At 32.8% G+C, this 22,326-nt stretch overlaps 1 protein-coding gene and 1 pseudogene across 1 annotated transcript; one reads left to right on the top strand and one right to left on the bottom strand.

Annotated features, from left to right (window-relative positions):
- The first annotated feature begins 1,704 nt into the window (after positions 1–1,704).
- LOC123919566 lies at positions 1,705–7,405 on the top strand (annotated as a pseudogene).
- Positions 7,406–7,598: 193 nt separating this feature from the next.
- Positions 7,599–10,889, bottom strand: LOC123919567 (F-box/kelch-repeat protein At3g23880-like). The gene is made up of 2 exons (XM_045971516.1): positions 9,494–10,889; positions 7,599–8,079 (listed from the first exon to the last, which is right to left on the bottom strand). Exon 1 carries the CDS (start codon positions 10,789–10,791, stop codon positions 9,496–9,498), a length of 1,296 nt encoding a protein of 431 aa, XP_045827472.1. The 5' UTR covers positions 10,792–10,889; the 3' UTR covers positions 7,599–8,079; positions 9,494–9,495.
- Between the last annotated feature and the right edge of the window lie 11,437 nt (positions 10,890–22,326).

A 22,326-nucleotide genomic window follows, 5' to 3' on the forward strand; every position in this document is an offset into this window, starting at 1 on the left:
CTTGATAGTCTTTCAAGTAGACCTGGTGAATTATATATGATGAAAGTCAGTTTGATAACATATGAGAAAGTGATGAGCCATTGTATTAAAATAATACAATGATGTTAATCGGATATAAGAGCCGATGAGAATAAAATCGATAAGTGAATTTATTGTGAAGAACAAGTTTATTATTATAGACTTCGATAAAATATGAGATTAATTGACTTAGAGACATCTTAGTCAATATTACTTGATGAAAGAAAATTATGTCTTCATCACTTGTGTAAAGTACGTACTTGAAAAGCCCCTGGGAAGAAATAATTTTGTGACACATCGAGAGGAATTGGACTTTAGCCATTTGAAATCAACATGTGATAGGAACCCAACCTTTGTGATTGGAGATCCCATGAATAAGGTTCATATGGGTAAGAACAAGTTACTTGTTAGATCTGCTAGCACCAAAAATTAATCAATTAATTTTTGTCTTAGTCCTTTTCTTATGGTGTGAGTGATAAAGTGCTAGACACTGCATTATTGAGAGGGTAAACAATAAAGCTTTTAATGAATTTCATATCCCTTATGGGCGGTGTATGATTTGCAGCATACACTTGATGAAATCACCTATGTGAGTGTCAAGTGGGGCCGCTTGTATGAGATTTTGGCGAAATCTCTAGAGCACTCATGAAAGAATCCAGGCACGCGCACGGCCTATTCGCGCACCACAGCGATAACAGCAAGAAATGTGGGGTGTAATGCGATTGATAGACCGCTAACATACGCTAAGTTTCACTGGTTCATATAGCTTGCTACACCAGTTTGATGCATTACATCAATGATGTTAATCCAGGAAATGATTTTGAGTATTCTTCTAAACTTTAAAATAAATTGTGGGGGATTGTTGGATATTTTATAGAATAAATTTATTTTAAAGTTAATTATTGTATAATGATTAAATTAATTGATTTTTTACCAAGTCATATAGTACACGTTTTTGTCTTAATTCCTATTTACTTGGTTTTTAATCCTAATTACTAGGATTGGAAGTTATGCTTGGTACTATTAATCAGAACATGAGTATATTAGGTAAAATAACATAAGATGATGGTGGTACGTGAGAGGATAAATTATGAAAATGAGATGTGAGTAAAATATAAGTGATTAGAGAAATACTCTTATGAAAACTTTTTCCTTTTCACATATAATTGAGTTATCTTCCTGGATTACATCACCGATGTCAATAATGTCTTGCTAGTTCTGTTACCTCGGATATGATTCATATCCGGGAAGGACCTGTTGAATCATGGGGGATTTGCGCTTATGAGGCGGATAAATCCTTAAGGACAGTGCGATCAGCACGCCTCAGGTATTGTTCGATGGTTCACTATTTTGCAGATCATTCATGGTTTTGAAAATTCATGGCTGGTGGTTGACGAAATCAATAAAGATAAGTTTCTATAATATTTATTCTTATTTTTATGTTATTCGTTATTTGATTAATTACTTATATAAATATATATGGTTTATTATTGTGATTAGGTCCAATTTTTACGACACATAATTCTTGAAATTTTTAATTTACCTGTGCATCATGTGTCTAGTTTTTATTATTATTTTTTTATAACAATTAAATTGAAGAGATGCTTCTCCTTTTGATATAGTCTTAATCTTGCACTACAGCATTAAACAATGATATGTTCAACTCAATGATTTCACTTTTTTATATTTTATAGAATCAACATGTTTGTCAACAACTCATCATCAACAAGCACATTTAAAGAAGAGTACGTCAAGTGAAATTAGTTGAAGCTAGCTTGCAAATTTGAACATGATGGTTCTTCCTTCTCATAATTCATTTCACCATTGTTGTCAGATTCTACTTGCTCTTCTGCTTTTTAGTTTGCAGATATTAACTCATATCGAGGCTTATGGCCCAAAGGTTGAAATGCTTCCTGGTTTTGAAGGGCCTCTTCCTTTTGAACTTGAAACAGGGTCAGCATTAACCATTTCTATTCTGTATTTCTTTCCTTTTTTATGAAAAATTTCTATTTCAATTTCACCTTTTTTATTTTAGAATCCCACATCCATAACTGGGAGAATATATATAAAATAAACATAATTGGGAGGGAGTTGTTGAAGTTGTTTGGATTCCACGTTGCTCATGTTTTTGGGCTGTTGAGTGTATAAACGTGCTTGAACACCATCACCCTTTGAGCTAACTTTTGAAATGATTCGGGTTAAAGATTTAATGTAGGGATTGAACCAAGGCTCACGATCAATTGAGCCACCTGCTATCAGGTTTCTTATCGGCCCACCCACCATTTATATCTACGCACCAAGTCCAATAGTTCTAGGCACAAGGGGGTGTGTTAAGAATCTCACATCGGTTGCGAGACAACCTGAATATATGTTTATAAGCGAGGACAATCTCCACCTTACAAGCCGGTTCTGTAGAGTTGAATTGGTCTACTCTTGATTCTAAGATTTGTCTTTATTTTCTTTAAAAAAAAAAAAGATTTGTTTTTACTATTTCTTGTAGAAAGACACAAGAAATAGAAATGGCTGTGTGACAAGTAATGTAGTTGTGTGACATTTGATAGGTATGTGGGATTGGGGGAAACAGATGATGACATGCAAGTGTTTTATTATTTTATAAAGTCAGAGAATAATCCTAAGAAAGACCCTCTTATGCTTTGGTTAACTGGTGGTCCTGGTTGTTCTTCTTTTTCTGGCCTTGTCCATGAAATAGGTAATTTTTAAATGATAACTCCATGTTTTTAGTTTTTTCTTGTATATCTTGTGACAGTTTTTTAATGCATAACTGGATATGTATATATTATATGAACCTTATTACATGCGGTCATTGACTGCACGCGAGTCATCCAATCAAGAGATTTGTGATCGTCCAATCAAGAACGAACCAGATCTTAAGCAAATTTTGTTTTTCTTTAAAAACTAAATTACTGAGCTTGAGATTTGGACCTCGATCTTGATCGGACAATCATGGATCTTGAGATTTAGTTACTTAATTAGGAAATTTGTTAATATGAGTTAGTGTCATAGTCAGGGGAAATAAGGCATGTTGTCAATAATATAGAGATAAGTGATTAGGGACAGCATTATCTTGTCATTTGTATAGATTTAGGGGCCTTTTAGGAAATTAGGTGAGTCTGTAGAGTCTCTCAAATACATTAATAATGAGAAAATGAATTACATCAAGGAAGTACACAAGGCTTATACAGACAGTGAAAAAAACAGCTAACTAAGTATAACTAACTTTAACATTTCATTTGTAACCATTTTAGTGTAAATTTTGCGTTATGCCGAATCAATGTGCTGTGAAATGCGACATCAGTTTTGTACTTTGGCTATTTTCTTGTGTTTGGTTTAGCTTATCAGTAGAATTGATCCTGCTGAAATTGATCCATTGAAAAGCAATCATAGAATAACTTTGTCATCAATTGAATGTTAATAGGTCCAATTGAATTCGAAAACAAGGAGTACGACGGGAGTGTGCCTAGTTTGGTCTCGAGGCCACACTCATGGACAAAGGTGTTAGTTAAGAGTACCTCAATAATTCAACACTGATTTCATTCACTGAAGTTAATCCAAAATTTTTAAAAAGAACTTTATATTAGTCATGTAATTATAATTTTGTTTCTTTTGATTGTTTCATTATTGGATGGTGATTTACTAATATTAATGTTAATCATCTCTTGGTCAGCTATGCAGCATTATTTTTGTAGATTTGCCATTTGGAACCGGTTTTTCATATGCGAAAAATCTGACTGCTCACCGAAGTGACTGGAAATTAGTTCACCATGCTCATCAATTTCTTAGGAAGGTAACATTCCCGTCTGTCCGATTTCTGGAATAAAGACGATACTCGACCTCCATCTTGACAAAAATTTGTAGTGGCTGTAACTCTTATATGTATTTATAGTGGCTGATTGATCACACTGAATTTCTTTCAAACGAATTCTACATTGGAGGCGATTCATACTCTGGCATTCTTGTTCCCGTTATTCTTCAAGAAATTTCAAATGGTTAGAAATTCTAAACAGCTCGATTTCTAAGATAAATTAGTTATTTAAATAACGGTAAATATGATACCTAAAAGTTTCTTAATCACTTTAACTAATCCTCTTACTGTAATACAGTATTTATTTACATTCTCCTCTAAATATAAGCAAAGCAAAGCAAAGCAAAGAAGTTTAGCATATTAAAGTTGACTGTTTGGATTACCACGGTTCCTTTCTCTTAAGAACCGGAAAGTTAAGACAACGAAAACCGACTGATAATATTCTATTTCGTTGATTAACGGGAAATGAAGAAGGTCTCCAACCATCGATAAATCTTCAGGTTTCCAACCATAATCTCTTTTTGTTGCCTCTACTAGCAGGAAAAATAATCTATAGAGAGATGTCTGAAACCTTAAATACCTTTATTTCTATAGCACTTGTTATATGCACTATGAAGCTTGACTAGCATATACATTTTTAGGGATATCTGCTAGGGAACCCCATGACAACACGAAGAGAAAAAAATTATTGAATCCCTTATGCTCATGGAGTGGGACTCATCTCTGATGAACTCTATGCGGTAATAATTTATGAACTTAATTTATATTGTTAGTTTAATTGCACTGAATCATATCTCATCATGTAGATATTTTTTAAGATATATTAGGAAACTAATTTAACAAAGTGGCAAATTTGTACTTGAATTTAAAGAATGATGTTATGCTTACCATTATATATTGATCACAGTCACTGCAGAAAAATTGTAAAGGAGAGTATATTGATGTAGATTCCAGAAATGAGTTGTGTTTAAGAGATCTCCAGTCTTATGATGAGGCAAGTAAATCATCCCAATTTTGTCGGTTGTAGCATCTTATCATTCAATTCTATCCAAACAAATATAAGCTATTCAATTAACAAATTTGTATTTTCTACAATCCCAATACATTCCTAATACATTCCTTCTATTGATATATACATACACTCTAATAGGCTTGTTCGTCTATTCTTTTTATTTTGTTCTTTGGATTGATTGTGTGGCTTTGCATACACATAGATGCTAGATTAATTGCTTGGAATGTTTAGTTTGGCTTCAATTGTTATTTATTTCACTCTTTGTTCTTGTCGGTGTTGAGCAAGGGTTCAAATTCACAACAATATAAAATGAAGAGAAATGAGTGACCAGAAGTGTCTGTCTGCATGCTACTTATAATAATGATAATCACTTTTGTTTGTCATATTGTTAAACTATTACTTCTTATCTTCAGTGCCTTTCAAGAATTAATGAATTCAACATTTTGGATCGCTTTTGTGAAGATGATTCACATCTATTGAGAAGATCATTGATTCGGGAGTTGAAGAAATCTTCTAATTCTCATCTCGTAGTGCCCGAATTAAGCTGCGGAGTAATTTTTTCATCCCTTGTCTAGATTCACACACAATTTTGTCCATAATATTTCAAATTTGATGTTCCCCATTTTCATTATTAATGTAGAGTTATAGTTTTTACCTGACTACTAAATGGGCAAACGATGAGCGTGTTCGCAAGGCACTGCATATTCGAGAGGTTTGATATGATAAACCTACAAAACTCATAATATCTTGTGATTTTCTAATGATCGATGTATCACAATTGACAAGAAGAAGTCTCAGAAACTAATGGATATTAATGTACATAGCTTTGAGCTCTGCAGGGAACCATAGGGAAATGGGAACGTTGTAACAAGACTGATTATGAGTATGAGATCTTTGGTAGCGTTGAGTTTCACGCAAATCTAAGCAAAAAAGGATATCGCTCTTTGATATACAGGTGAATGTATATTTTCTCTTTCGATGTAGTTTATTTCATTTAAGAAAAAATTGTTGAAATAGTACGAGATGAAAACAAGCAAACATATCTCATCTATTGCTTTACCATATATTTTATAGAGATCAAAAACATATTTAATTCTTTTATATAATTTAACTCCGTTTTTTTGTTGTTGTCATTTTTGCATAGCCAACCACTTTTCTTTTGTCATTTCACTTGACTTGAATTATTTTATGGTTAGTATGATATATTAGGTTATAATTTTTCTATGTCGCTTAATTTTACTTAAGAATGTTATATTTGTATATTTTTGTAATGTATCTTACGATTTATAATAAGATTCGATTCACATTTCAAAAGTAGGGCATCCTATTCACAACTTGATTATTGATTTGATAACTATGAATACATTCATGATTCATTATGCATGTGCTGCTTACATTTCCAATCATTTTTTTCATCATAGTTGAGAATACTTGTTTTGTTCTCTAAAGTGGATCGACCAATTTAAAAGAGGGACATTCGTCTTTCTGCTTGCTTTCTTGGTGCCATTAAGACTAGCTAATTTTTTTTTATGTCAATGATATGTTGTTGGCAGTGGAGATCATGACATAGTTGTTCCTTTCATGTCTACTCAAGCTTGGATAAGGGCTCTAAACTACTCCATTGTAGATGATTGGAGGCCATGGTTTGTAAATGGCCAAGTGGGAGGGTAAGCATGAAACTTCATATCAATTTTTTAGATATCGGATTGAACTTCCCGGTTGAACCAGGAATGGCTAATTCGTCAGTTGGCTTTAATTTGGTTGTATCATAGTCATATTGAATCAGATTGAACCACAATTGGACTAGGTTGAACATGTGTAACCGCCGTTAGTTCAACCAAATTTTATTTGTCATACCGTCCAACGGGGAATGACCAATTTGTCAGTTTGCTTGAATTCGGTTGCATCATAGTCATATCAAACCAAATTGAACCACAATTGAACAAGGTTTAAACTTGAAAAGTCATGTTTACTTTTTTCTTTATTTGTCATCCCTTCCAACCATGGTTGAACTAATTAAAGCATGATCCAGAAGTTTCATTGGTTCGATCTTTGGTTCAATTTTTTAATTATTGCTACATTACCACATTTATGAGGGTGCATAACTTAATCAATAATATGCTTTCATGTAGATACACAAGGACTTACTCGAATCAAATGACATTTGCAACTGTGAAGGTAACAAATACTAATTAAATCACAAGTGCTCTTTTGTTCTCTTAAGAAGATAAAAACACTCAATTTGGTGAAATATTTAAGCTTCTTTGATGAGATTGTGCAACTTCGTTATATCGATTTTCGATGAATAATTTTGCAGGGTGCAGGACACATAGCTCCTAAGTACACTCCTGAGCAATGTTTTGCCATGTTCACTAAGTGGATATCTAAGTTGCCTTTGTAAATCAGCAGGCTACAATGGCATAAATTAATCAGATGTTCATTTGTCAATTATTTTCTTTTTTAAAATTGTAAATATTTGAAAAATTGTTAAACATACATGTATTACAAATAATCATCTTTACTAAATGTTTGATATATCCTGACTAAAACAGTTGTCCACACATTTAGTGTTCAACCGTTTTTCGAATAGAATTACCTCCAATAGAAGTTGATAAGAAATCTATGCTAAACAAGAAGTCAAGCTAATCAATTTAAGTTGTACATAACAAATAAATTTAAACCTAGATTACCACAACAAAAACACTAACCAACTAGTAATACCAAAATTGAAACTAAGGTTGAAAGTTTAGAATATCAAAGTTGACTGTTTGGATTACCACATTTCCTTTCTCTTAAGAACCTGAAAGTTAAGACAAAAAAAACCAACTGATATTTTTTTTGTTGATTAACAGGAAATGAAGAAGGTATCAAACCATCGATAAATCTCCAGATGGTCAATCAAAATTATTAAATACTTTCTCATATGATATCCAACCATATCATATGCCATACTTGTTATGTCAGTTATTTTCTGAGATTATATCACCAACCCACATAAATACTTTCTCATAAATACTTTCTCAATCGATTAACAAAATATAATATCACCAACCCACGGCAGATTAGTCCTTTATGCATAAATGCAATCAAACATAGAACAATTGATCTTGCTTTTGGATTTTCCTTTCACCTTCTATCTTGTGTAATACCTTCAACATCTGATTGTTTTCCTCCTCCATGAATTAAGCATCTGAAGTGATTTTGGACAATTTCTTCCACCTGCAAACTGGGAAGCAAATAAAATAGCCAAAAGATTATGTTAGGAATTATAAAGTATAGGTTAAAAAGTGATAATGGAAATTCAGTCATAAGATCCTAAAGCAGTTGCAAAACAATAAGATAACAAACAACTCATAAGGCACTTTTCCACATAAGGTCAGTGAAACACATGCAAGTAGAAAAATATCAAACAATGCTTCAAAACAAAATGTACTTGTAAAAGTGTTTTTAGGCTTCAAATACACATAGATAATTGAGTTTTAAACATAAAAATAGCAAGACAAAACCCAAACCAGCCCCAAAACAACACAGTAGCCCAAAGCTAGCGAGCTAAGCAGTCCCCAGGGTCCCAACACCATTCGTAGATAAGACAGGGCAACATCTTCGATCTAGCTAAGCTCCACTCAGTTTATTCAACATATTGAGTGTGTTTGAAAACCAGTTACTTAAAACTCATTGCAAAGCTTCATCACCCAAATTCTAAAGTATCAAAGAGACACAATTAACAAATGCGCACTCAAGTAAAGCAGACAAATGCACTTATTAGTTGTAATAAAGTTTTAAGGTAAATGATACCAATGTGTTTGAAGAAATAAAATAATACAGTACTGGTTTTTCCTTTTGTCATCTTATAGGTCTACGGATATAACAAATCTACCGAACCCTATAGACGTGTGTATTTTTTTTCGTGCATTCTTTTTAAAGACAATTTTATTAACAGGAGCACAAAGCTATTTGCTGTTAAAACACAAACTTGCTAATCTTTAACCTCATAGATTTCAAACAAATACATGTTAGATATCTGTCCAATTGAAATAATTATGCACTGATGCAAAGCTACAAGTACTAAAAAAATCAAACTGCTGTAAACACTTGGCAGCATATCCCAACCAAAGTGATGCAGCACCTTTCTTTAACTGTACAGCCAAGTTCTCACTCCACCACCACATACCAGTTCCGAACACACAGCAACATTGGCTGGAATATAGTTTATACATTCATCGTTCCTTCATTAATATCATATACAATCCTCTTCTCCAAAATAATATATTAATATAATTCAAATAATGTACTATCCTCTCAAATTGAGGAGACAAAAATAAAAAGTGTCCAAGGTAGATTGAATTTCCTTCAAGAAGAATCATCTTCCATTTCATATAAGTAAGGCCAGCAAGAGGCAGGCTGATTGTCGTTGTCTGAAAATCGCCAATCCTTTTGGTTATAATTATGATATAAAAACAATTTTTTTCTTTCAAATCCATGAGAATTGTTGACTTGTTAACTATAGCTAATAGATAGTCATTAAAAAACAAACTCAACCTAAAAGCAATCATAAAAATGAATAGTCACACAATCTATAATATGAAAATCACATATAAATACATCAATTTAAACAAGTAAACCATGAAAGATGGACTTACTTTTAACAAATTGAAGTTAAGCTTTCAACAAAACCGTTGGCAAAATGCCAACATGAATTGGTGCAGGTTCCTTCATCAATAATAGTTTTGTGCACGTTAACTTGTGTTCGCTCCACTCTATGATCTCTCCAATTATAGAGAATTACTTCCAATTCTTGACTACTATACAATATTAGAGTATCACCATCCTTAGAAAGAAATAATGGCAAGAAATAAAGATGATACTTCAGTGTACGGCTACTAAAGTCATGGTTTAACTGAAGATCGTGATAACTAATTTTAAGAAATTGAGTCCAAGACTCTTGAATCCCAAATTTCTTCATCTGCCATATAATAAAATCGGTTTCCTTATAAGAATAAGAAAAACAAAAGCAGTCACCCAACACACGAACAGTTGGCGCTACAGGGGGCACCTCATCAAAACCCTGAGGCAAAGTATACATATTGTATATCTCAGTCCCCAAATTAAGTGAAACAATAACAAACTGCTCGACGGTGAAATTGTCAGGAGGAAGATGATACCAAGTGTATGGGATGTCATTGCGAACAGCCAACCAGTTAAGAGTGCCATTAAAAAACACAGCATCATGCTCAAGTGATGCATGACCCATCAAATTAAAAGGAACAACTGGGAAACTTTGAATATTTCTCCAAACATTTTCATCAAAACTAAAAACTCTCACATCGCTTGTCAATTTATCAGGAATGTAACGTGAGGCAACCACTTTAAAAGTACCGGTGGAGTTATCACAACCAAAATTTAAACCGAACCCACCAGAATCAACAAAACACCCAAATTTTTCAGAAATTGCCCTAGTGGCTGGGTTCCATAGACGGAGCCAGTACTCGTACGTTTGATGATCAAATGTATGCGTGGCCGAGAAACCAAAACCAGACAAACAGATCAACCCATTACAGGAACCAGCTACACCAGAGCAATCTTTTTCGTTCAAAAGATAGTGATGATCAGCGAAAAGGGTAAACGAAGGATTATCGAGAAAAGAATGTATAGAGTATGGAATGATACTGTAATCAACCTCATATTCATCGTCACTTCCGTATTCTGATTCTCCCTTGAAATTTTGGACGTGATGAGTGATTAGAGTGAATTGTGGATTATGTGATTTTGATTTCTTGAGATGTAATTTCACAAAATTTGGATCGGAAATGAGAGTGTTCCAGGAATTACTTACACATTTGAATCGAAGAAGAGATTTCACAGGAAGTAATGACAAGAACTCGGTGAAAAGATGTTCGGGGACCAACGCCCACGACGACGAAGCCGACGGCGGAGACATGGCTGATTGCGTATGAATCACACAAGTTCCGATCCGAACATGAACGCAGCTCCGTTGTAGGCAGGTAGCAGTTACTACTCTCTCCGTCCCACTATAAATACTAGTTGACCATATTTATTAAAGGTTTAATTAGTCTATCGGTCCCTTAAAGAAATTTTAGGTTTCACAATGGTCCCTTAAAGAAAAAAAAGCTCAGATTGGTCCCTTAAAGAAAAAAAAGGCCCGGATTGGTCCTTAAAGACATATATGTTTGTCATATTGGTCATTTCCGTTAAATTTTAACTCCAAATATAACAAAAAATTCCAATGGTTAAAATTTTAAAAATTAATAAGGTTTTTGGTAGACCACTTACACTTAATGGCATCCACAATCCAGTCAATTAAAACTAACGTTTTTTGTAAAAAATTGACAGGAAGGACCAATTGAGAAACGGATGTGTCTTTAAGGGACCAATCCAGACATTTTTTTCTTTAAGGGATCATTATGAAACCTAAAATGTCTTTAAGGGACCAAAAGACTAATTAAGCCTTTATTAAAATATCTCCATTAATAAGTTTGGTGAGGTTCCTAGAAAAAGTTTGAATATGACTAAACTGATTAACGGATATGTCTCTAAGGGATCTATTCAGACTCACGAAACCTAAGAATACAAATGTGGCTATCACCAATTGGTTGGTTTATCTATACTATATATAAAGATAATACATGAGATTTGGTGTGAATTTTTCATAATACCAAAAATACCCTTATTTTCTTTTTGGGTTTACAATGACTGAGGATCGAACGCAGGACCTATAACGTACTACACAAACCACTCACCACTAGACTAAACCTAGTGGCCTATCATTCAACATTTCTCTTTTAGTTATTTTGTAAAAAAAAAATTAGTTATGTATTACTCCTCCATTTCAAATTACTTGACGTTTTAGAAATATTTTTTTTTTAAATTACTTGTCGTTTTGATAATTTAAGATTATATTTTGTCTATTATACCCTCATGTAAATTCTAAATATTTAGGAGTAGTTGTTGAAACCGAAAAAGATTATATATTTGAAAAACTAAAATTTTTTAAATTTTTTTTGTACATTATATATTAAATTTATTGAAAATAGAAAGTGTGTCCTAAAAAAATATTGGTGAATTAAAATAAGGGTATAATAGGAAAATAAGGTGCAAAAATACATTTTCTTAATTTCTTATTTTTTAGTAGAAAAATATAGTCAAAACACTTTCTTATTGTCTTGGGATGGAGGGAGTAGTATAATCTACTCGTACTCTCTTGACTCTCTTTATTATTATTATTATTATTATTATTATTATTATTATTTACCATAATATGGATACAAAGTTTTCATGCCGCTAAGATTGATTAATCTTCATCGAAGAATATGTGGGATACGCAAAGTAGGTTCTCCTATTCAAAACGAATTTTCACCGTACGCATAAGGTACGAATCATCTCCCACCTTCTTTTATAGCAGCTTGTTATTTAACTTATTTATTTTCAACAAATATTTATTTAACGTATCAGTAGTTTTTTTTTTTTTTTTCCTTTTCTGGTTACTGTTGTATGATATTGGTACAAAGTTTATGCCGCCATTAACGATGATTAATCTCTGTCAAGGAACTGTGGGGCACACAAGATGGATTCTCCCATCCAACTCAATTTTCTCCAAACGCATGAGCCAAAATTCAAACTTTTGACCACATGGTTAAGGGGACCAAGACCCTTATTACTTGGATCAATTTATTATTGGTTATTAGCACGTTATTTTGAAAATAAAAATAAGATAAAATTCTTCTTATTACTTTTGAATTACTTTTGAAGTTTGTAACTTGGATCCAAGATATCAATACTATTGAGCTATTAAAAAAACATATCACGACATTGAACTTCAAAGATCCATTGTATGGAAAAATCACAAACCTGTAGCACACATGCTATTATTGTCTTTTTTTTTTGTTGCAGTGCAGGGTCTGGTATGTTGGTGTTTGTTTAGGAGATGTTTGGATGGTATGGTGTGTTAGTGACTTGTCTGCAATCATGTAATTTAGTAGCACGTATAGCAGAACATATATGATATATGTGTAAACACTAAATCTTAAGGAATAACAATATTGCTCAAATGATAATGGTCGTCTTTCCCCTATGAAGCACGGACTTCGACACAAACACCGCGACACGATACGGATACGGACACTATGACACCGCTAATGTAAAAAATATAGGACACCGACACCGCTACATATTAGTTGGAAGAGTCAAGAGTAATTTGTTGTAGCTTTGCATAGATATGAAGAACATGATTCTTCCTCCTTCTCATAGTTCACTCTACAATTGTTTTCAGATTCTACTTGCTCTTGTCCTCTTTTCAGATTCTTCTCATAGATATGAAGAATTTTAACACTGCTGCATGCCTAAATCAGGGATCGAACCCAGGACATTGGTTAAGCTAGAAAAGATCCGCGCTATCGCATCTAAGATTTTTGGCTCATAATTTTAAAAAGTTTATTTGAGTAATATATAAGCGAGATGACACATATGACTAAATATATTAATCATTCAATGAATCTAAAAAAATAGTGTTTTTGCTTATATTTAAAATGAGGAACAGTATATGTGATTTCTTAAAATTTTGACTTAAAATGAAATTTTGAATTTTTTTTGTGTAGTTGCTATTTCCCAATACTAGAACATCGACCCGTGCGGTGCACGGGTCTGATTAGATGTAAGATATATAATGATGAAATAAGATATATAATTCCAATAATGTAAGGTATATGAAAAAAGTTGAGTAACATTAAACAATAGTTCAACAATAATTTTGGATAAATATTCATACAAAGAAAATTATGTTATATTACGGAAGACTTCCTTATAGACCACATTTGAAGTCTTAGTCGTATCTTCACCGTTGTCATCGATGATCAATATTTTTAATCATTTTCTAGAAGTAACTCTTGAAATTGCAATATACAACTAACCATGTGAAAACACTGGCGACGGAAGATATGTCCCAACATGCTTTAAAGATTGTCTCTGACTCTTATTAATAGTCAACGCAAAAGAAATCATTATAGGAAATTGTCTCCGTTGAAATTTAAAATGAATTCTCACGTCAGATGGTGTCAGAGAAAATTTAGGTATGAAAACCTGATCACCAATATTACTTCATGAAATAATTTTTCCTTCAAGAGTACGTATTCCAAATCTCGTAATAATAAGTCTTGTTCCATTGCATAATCCTAATTTTTTATTCAAATTCCTTAATAGCATAACTGAAACTCCAACTTTAAGTCTCAACTTGTGATTTGGAAGTCTCGACGTAGAAATTGTGTTCAAAAATTCTGGAGTATGAACACCATCCACTGTTTGACCGTCTACATTTTGTGTGAGTGGAGTATCATAACTCAAATATGTTTTTTCTTCACCAAGAATTAAATCCAACATATAATCATTTATTGTGTCGACTATTGAATTTTTAGGAGCTAGTATAGCTCTATTTTGAAAATACGTTATATCGTTCATGTTTTGTAAAAGTTGGGGATAAGTGCTTTCAACGATAGAAGCAAGAGGATCACCTGAATTTGGAATCAATAAATATGATGGAATGTCAAGTTCTAAATCATCGTCGTTATCATCTCCAATTTCTCCATCGCCAACACCCAAAACCCATTTAGAAAAATATCTTCTTTGTTCAACGTCTGCACTCGAAGCACCAACGAGAAGCCTCATGTTTTTACTCAATGTTAAAACTTCACAAAAATTCCAAAGAACCGAAGAATTAATAGTAGCATGAACAACTTATAGCCTTGTACCTTTGGGTATTACTGGTAGAATTTGTCTAAAATCTCCGCCAAAAACAACAATTTTTCCACCTAAGGGAATGTATTTATTTTTTTCATCAACAAACTTGAGAAATATCTTTTAAAGTTTGATCAACAGCTTCGAAACAATGTTTGTGCATCATTGGTGCTTCATCCCATATAATGAGCTTTGCTTTTTGTATTAATAGCGCCAAAGGGCTTTTAGGAACTATCGTACATGTTGAAATCTCGTCAACATTTAGAGGAATACAAAACCTTGAATTTGTTGTTCTACCGCCAGGTACAAGCAATGCAACGATCCCACTTGAGGCAACTGCTAAAACTATCTCACCTTTTGAGCGTGATGCGGCTGACATGACCCTCTAGATAAATGTCTTCCCTGTACCGCCATAACCATAAAGAAAAAATACATCAGGTTTGTTTTCGTTAACTCTTGTCATGATTGTGTCATATACTTTACGTTGCTCAGAAGTCATAGCTGACATCAATCTAACATGTTCCTCAGCTAATGATTGTCTGTTATAATTCAATTCGTCGTGTTTTAAACTATTTTGTATATCAGGAACTAATGATGTGTCTGCTCTAGACATTGGAGGATAATCTTTTAAACTCTTTCCACAACTACATAACATCATCTCAATATCTGCTAGTGCATATTGTATCAATTGATCATCGGTTAATATTAAATCTACAATGTTAAAATCAAAATAATGAGTATGAATTTATAACTGCACGAAACTTATCCCTTAAAATTATACCAACTTGTCTTCTTCCGGTGTATACCAATGTAACCCAAGCCCCGATATAAATCTTTTAAAGTATACCAGCTATGCGTTAAATAAATATTATTGTTATTTTTTTCCGACTAATACTTCAAATTGATTCGCGAACGGATCTACCAAAGTTGCGAAACGATAAATTTCGTGTCGAAAATCAGCAGAAAACATCTTCGGAAACATCACTGCACCCTATAAAATCAATGAACAATAGAAATGTTAGGAAAAAAGAAATTTGAGTTTTTTCCATTTAACAATGTTTTATGAAATGATGAATACTGCATATTATTTATTCCTTGTTAAGTATCAATCTAAATTTAAATATAATAGAAACCACTCACTAAATGCAAAATTGTGTCGTGTGTTAAAATCCTAATATGAATACTTGGTATCATAATTTTAATAGAAATAACATATAAAATTAAATTAAATATAAATAATTGAGAATTTTGGTGTAAAAAATAATCTATTAAAAATTTTGGAACTATATTAACTTCGGTTACGCAAAACTCAACGCAGTAGGTCCGATATCTAATTTGCAATTCATTAACCAACTTCTTCCGATCAGATAAATGATTGGGATTCAAAGGACCTGTTTATATATATATATATATATATATATATATATATATATATATATATATATATATATATATATTATATCGGTTAAAACGTTATTGAGAGGTGTAACATTTAGTGTCAAACTAGTTGGTGTCAACGGATCCTGATGAGTCAGGATCCGTTGACACCAACTAGTTTGACACCAAATGTTACACCTCTCAATAACGTTTTAACCGATAGAAATTTTATAAAATCCACCGTTGGATTGAAAGTTTACATCATATAGATCATTTGTGTAAAATTTCAGACAAATCCAAAATCATTTGATATGCTATTGAGACACATAAAGATTAACGGCATTTAAAAAAATACAAAAACCGTTAATTTTGATGTATCTCAATAACATATCAAATGATTTTGGATTTATTTGAAATTTTACACAAATGATCTATATGATGTAAACTTTCAATCCAACGGTGGATTTTATAAAATTTATATCGGTTAAAACGTTATTGAGAGGTGTAACATTTGGTGTCAAACTAGTTGGTGTCAACGGATCCTGACTCTATATATATATATATATATATATATATATATATATATATATATATATATATATATATATATATATATATATATATATATATATAACTTTCCAAATCACACGTGATAATAATTTTCCAAATCTCACATGATAATTATTCTCTAAATTTATGATCCGGTAGAAAAAAAATCATTGATCAGGAAAGACATAAAAATATTTCGTGATGAATAATATAGTCAACAATAATTTTGATATGATATACTTTTAAAATTGATGGTGCTTATCAATTATTGCACATAATTTTAATCACAATTTGTATATTTTCTATAGTGGTTGGAAATATTGTCTTGCATCGAAGGGTTGCCTGTTCAAATCCTAGTCAAGACAAAATTGTATTATTTTTTAATAAAAATTGCAAGATAAAATAGAGGGAAAACACAGAAAACAAATTAGGGTTTAGGGTTTGCTTGTGTATACAAGCTTATAATAAAAAAGATGATATTGAACCGTTGAGTTTTCGGTACATAATTCTTGAAATTTTAAATTTACCCGTGCATCATGTGTCTAGTTTTTATTATTATTTATTTATTATTTATTAGTAATAATGATAATAATTAAAATGAAAAGCTGATAGGCTACAGAATGCAAGTGATAGAGGCAAAGAATGCAAGCTGATAGGCTACACAGATTCAAATTGGTGTGGTGATCATGAAGATAGAAAATCAACAGCTGGCTATATGTTTTTCTATGGTGGATCACTGATTGTTCATCATTTTTATTTAATTTTTCAATCAGTTTTAGACTTTATTTTAATTAATTTTCTTAGTTTATTCCAATTTTAATCACTTTTGTGTGGAAATTTAGTTCATCCAATAACTAGAGAAAATAGTTTGATTTGTGTTGATTTTTCCCTAACCAAACAATTCTTGGAGTATTATTATATTTTTGTGTGTTATCATCTGCACTCTTAGTATTTGAAGTGAAATAGTGTCCAAGGAGTTTCGGGAAGTCAACTATGAGAGTTAGTGATTCAAGCAAGAAGTTTGGAAAAAGTAATCAAATCAGCCACTGACTTGTCACGCCCAGGCGCCACTCTGCCACGCCTAGGCGCAGTTCTGCCCACTCCAACATGGTTCAACACTGGCTTGTCACGCCCAGGCGCCACTCTGCCACGCCCAGGCGTAGCTCTGATTTTCACTTGCCACGTCAGCCACGCCCAGGCGCAACTCTGCTACGCCCAGGCGCAGATCCTGCGTTTTTGAAGTCTATATAAGCCCAAAAGTCATATTTTATTAGGGTTCAGAGATTTTTACATAGAATTGAGAGAAACACTTTGCTAGGGTTTGAGAGGAGCCGCCGTTCAACAACAATCATTGGAGTTGAAGCTTCTCAACATCAATCTTATGTGTAATTCTTTCACTTTTCTTGATTCTTTGTAATTCTTCATGAGTAACTAAATCCTCTATTGTTAGGGATGAGTTGAATTTGGATGAAAACTCTATGTTATGATTTGATACTATCTATTTGAATGAATTTAAGTATGTTGTTTATGTAATCTCCGTTCTTAATGCTTTTTATTACTTGATCACTTTTAAATTGATTTACGATTCACGATTTGAAACGAGAGTGGAATTTGTGAATGCTTGAGATTACATATTCTTGCCTTTGTAGTCTAGAGATGGATGCAAACCCTTGAAATCATTATAATTTCTGATATTCATATGCTTATTCTTAATTTTAAATTCACTAAGAGATTAGGGGTTATCTTAAGAATAAAGGTTTAATCACTAAGAGATTAGGATTAAACAATCTAGGAAATTGGTAACAACATCTTGAATGAATTCAATATTAGGATCAAATTTATAATTTAGAGTTAGAACCCAAAGGATACTCATCCCTGACATTTTTATTATTATCAAATTTCAAAGTAACTTTCGTTGTTATTATTATTGCTATTGCAACCAAACAAACTGAAACCTTTTGTTCAATAGAGTAAAAATCACAATTCAACAGTATAACGCGATCCTTGAGTTCGACACTCGGTCTTACCGTTTTAAATATATTACTTGCACGATTTCGTACACTTGCGAAAATCGCCATCAAGTTTTTGGCGCCGTTGCCGGGGATTGCCAAATCACTGTTGAATTTTTATTTTTGCTTAATTGGAATTTTTTGCTCTGCAACAAAATTTCTGTATATACTTAATTTTTATTTTTACGAAAAAAAAAAAGCTTTTTAATTCTTTTATGTTGTGCTTTGCTACTAATGAGTTTATCTAAGTTTTGTAGCAATGAATTATCTTGAAACTATATGTCTACCTAACCCACCTCAAATTAAGAAGTCCAGTTTGGAAATTGCTCTAGATAAATTGGCTGCAAAAGTTTATGCATATAAAGAGGAGAGAATAGCAATATACGCAAAAATTCCTCTAAGATGTGCCATCTGCGGAGAAAATGATGAAAAGGGTTGTTGCGCAACATACATTTATTGTTCTCTTTGTAAGAATGATTTTCAATATTGTTATTGTTTGCTCGACCTCTTTTGTGATTTTTGTGGGAGGAATCATCTTAAGGGCAAGTGCAAGCATCCTTGTTTCAATTTAAATGTAGAACAAGAGCTAATGCCTTTGGAAGAAGAAAATCTTTCAAGAGTAGAAGAATCTGAAGTGAAAAAGAAAGATGAGGAGGGAGAATTAATAAAAATTGAGGATGATCTAGTTTGGAAGCAAGCTCAAAAGTCTCAACTTTTGAGAAGTGAATATGTCGAACAAGAAATTTCTCAACATAAAAATATTCCTCAAAATTTTTTTAGCAGTAGGGTCGACAAAAGAGAGGAGATTGATGAAGTTCTGGATGCCATTTATGCCTTGTTGATCAATTTCCAATTGAAAAAGTTATGGAAGAAACATCATCTATATATCAAGTTCATGGAGTTCCTCCCCAACAAAATGAAGAAGAAGGATGATGTGTTCTTTGTGTCATATATGCCACCTTAATAGTGGTTGATGTGTCAAGCTAATGACATTAAAGAAGCGCTTCATGGGAGGCAACCCATGAGAGGTATCATTAATTTTTATTTTTTAGTTTTATTTCACTTTTCTTAAAAAAAAAAAAAATCAAAAATAAAAATAATAATAGTATAGTCTTTTTAGTTTGTAGTTGAGAAACTTTATGATTATGATGAATGAACAATCTCTTTCTAAAGTAGTTGCAGTCCTATTTTTATTATGATACCCGTTGAGTCTTTGCTGTTTAATTGGTGCTCAGATTTTTAATCCTATTTTGTGGCTAATCAGAAGGGTGACCTTGTTACATGGATATTGGATGCCTTTTTCTGTTGCGGCAGTTTCATAGGTTGACTTTGGAGGATTTTGACACTGCAAGGTTTTTTGTGGTACTTTGATTTTTCACCTTTCAGATATCCTAAACTGGTGAGAATTCGAAGCCAAACACTTTTATTCTTTTGTTTGAGAGCATTCCAGCATATGTTATTTCTTCAGAACTTGCACTTGTTCTTAATAGTTTACTTGTAATTTATACACACACTGAGGCAAGTTGTTTGGTATCCTGAGCCTTTTCTGACCACCCTGTGAATAATGATTATCCTTTGTTAAACCCCTTTGAGCCTGATACCCTTTTCTTGTGTTACTGAGCCACAATACAAAAGAAAAAAAAAACAAACAAAAAATGAATGATATATATAATATACCCACCTTACTTGGAGTTAGGTCGGCATTTCTAATTGTGTCTTGGCAAACTTTTAAGTTTGGGGTTGCTCATGGAATAGCAACCTTCAAGTTTGGGGTGACAATTGAAAGAATGAATGATTTTGGGGATAAGAGAGCAAATAGAAAAATTAGAAGAATTGGAGAATTGTGAAAAAAAAAAAAAAAAAAATTGAAAAAAAAAAAATGAAAATCAAAAGCCAAAAATATGCATTTAAATTTTTGTGCTTAAAATTGTGAATAAACAACAATTCTCTAGGCTCTCATGCTCCGATCAAGTTTTTGATGTGCATTGTAACAAGTGGATACATTAAGATAGTCCTTCTAACTCCAAGTCTTTAGCCTACTATCCAAAAATATCCCACCTTTACCCAAGCCCCGTTATAACCTTAAAGACCTCTAAAAGTGTGTGTACTATTGCATTGTAATTTCTGTATAGAACTTGTTCAAGCCTATGGTAGAATGATGTTTGCTGTGGAATTTGACAGATAACCCATATAAACACTTGAGAGATATTGGTGAGAGTGTGAAAAGAAAGGTTGAAATTGAGGTGTCTATCGAAAGTCTTGTGGTGAATTGTCCGAATTGCTCGTCTGTGAGATTTGAAGCAATGGCACTTGGTGAAGATTGAAATTGTGATGGGAGAACCCTAACAAAAGGCCATGAGTTTGGTTGAGGAGAGGGGTCCTGGTTGGCGGTATTTCTCTTTGCGGTTTGTTCAAGTGTTACTTGAGGACAAGCAACAGGCTAAGTTTGGGGTTGTGATTGTTCATCATTTTTATTTAATTTTTCAATCAGTTTTAGACTTTATTTTAATTAATTTTCTTAGTTTATTCCAATTTTAATCACTTTTGTGTGGAAATTTAGTTCATCCAATAACTAGAGAAAATAGTTTGATTTGTGTTGATTTTTCCCTAACCAAACAATTCTTGGAGTATTATTATATTTTTGTGTGTTATCATCTGCACTCTTAGTATTTGAAGTGAAATAGTGTCCAAGGAGTTTCGGGAAGTCAACTATGAGAGTTAGTGATTCAAGCAAGAAGTTTGGAAAAAGTAATCAAATCAGCCACTGACTTGTCACGCCCAGGCGCCACTCTGCCACGCCTAGGCGCAGTTCTGCCCACTCCAACATGGTTCAACACTGGCTTGTCACGCCCAGGCGCCACTCTGCCACGCCCAGGCGTAGCTCTGATTTTCACTTGCCACGTCAGCCACGCCCAGGCGCAACTCTGCTACGCCCAGGCGCAGATCCTGCGTTTTTGAAGTCTATATAAGCCCAAAAGTCATATTTTATTAGGGTTCAGAGATTTTTACATAGAATTGAGAGAAACACTTTGCTAGGGTTTGAGAGGAGCCGCCGTTCAACAACAATCATTGGAGTTGAAGCTTCTCAACATCAATCTTATGTGTAATTCTTTCACTTTTCTTGATTCTTTGTAATTCTTCATGAGTAACTAAATCCTCTATTGTTAGGGATGAGTTGAATTTGGATGAAAACTCTATGTTATGATTTGATACTATCTATTTGAATGAATTTAAGTATGTTGTTTATGTAATCTCCGTTCTTAATGCTTTTTATTACTTGATCACTTTTAAATTGATTTACGATTCACGATTTGAAACGAGAGTGGAATTTGTGAATGCTTGAGATTACATATTCTTGCCTTTGTAGTCTAGAGATGGATGCAAACCCTTGAAATCATTATAATTTCTGATATTCATATGCTTATTCTTAATTTTAAATTCACTAAGAGATTAGGGGTTATCTTAAGAATAAAGGTTTAATCACTAAGAGATTAGGATTAAACAATCTAGGAAATTGGTAACAACATCTTGAATGAATTCAATATTAGGATCAAATTTATAATTTAGAGTTAGAACCCAAAGGATACTCATCCCTGACATTTTTATTATTATCAAATTTCAAAGTAACTTTCGTTGTTATTATTATTGCTATTGCAACCAAACAAACTGAAACCTTTTGTTCAATAGAGTAAAAATCACAATTCAACAGTATAACGCGATCCTTGAGTTCGACACTCGGTCTTACCGTTTTAAATATATTACTTGCACGATTTCGTACACTTGCGAAAATCGCC

Source organism: Trifolium pratense, linkage group LG4, assembly GCF_020283565.1.
Source record: "Trifolium pratense cultivar HEN17-A07 linkage group LG4, ARS_RC_1.1, whole genome shotgun sequence".
In the NCBI taxonomy this organism is placed as follows: Eukaryota; Viridiplantae; Streptophyta; class Magnoliopsida; order Fabales; family Fabaceae; genus Trifolium; species Trifolium pratense.

Excerpts from the sequence above, each read along its gene's own strand:
- LOC123919567 (XM_045971516.1), bottom strand. The coding sequence starts at position 10,791 with ATGTCTCCGCCGTCGGCTTCGTCGTCGTGGGCGTTGGTCCCCGAACAT.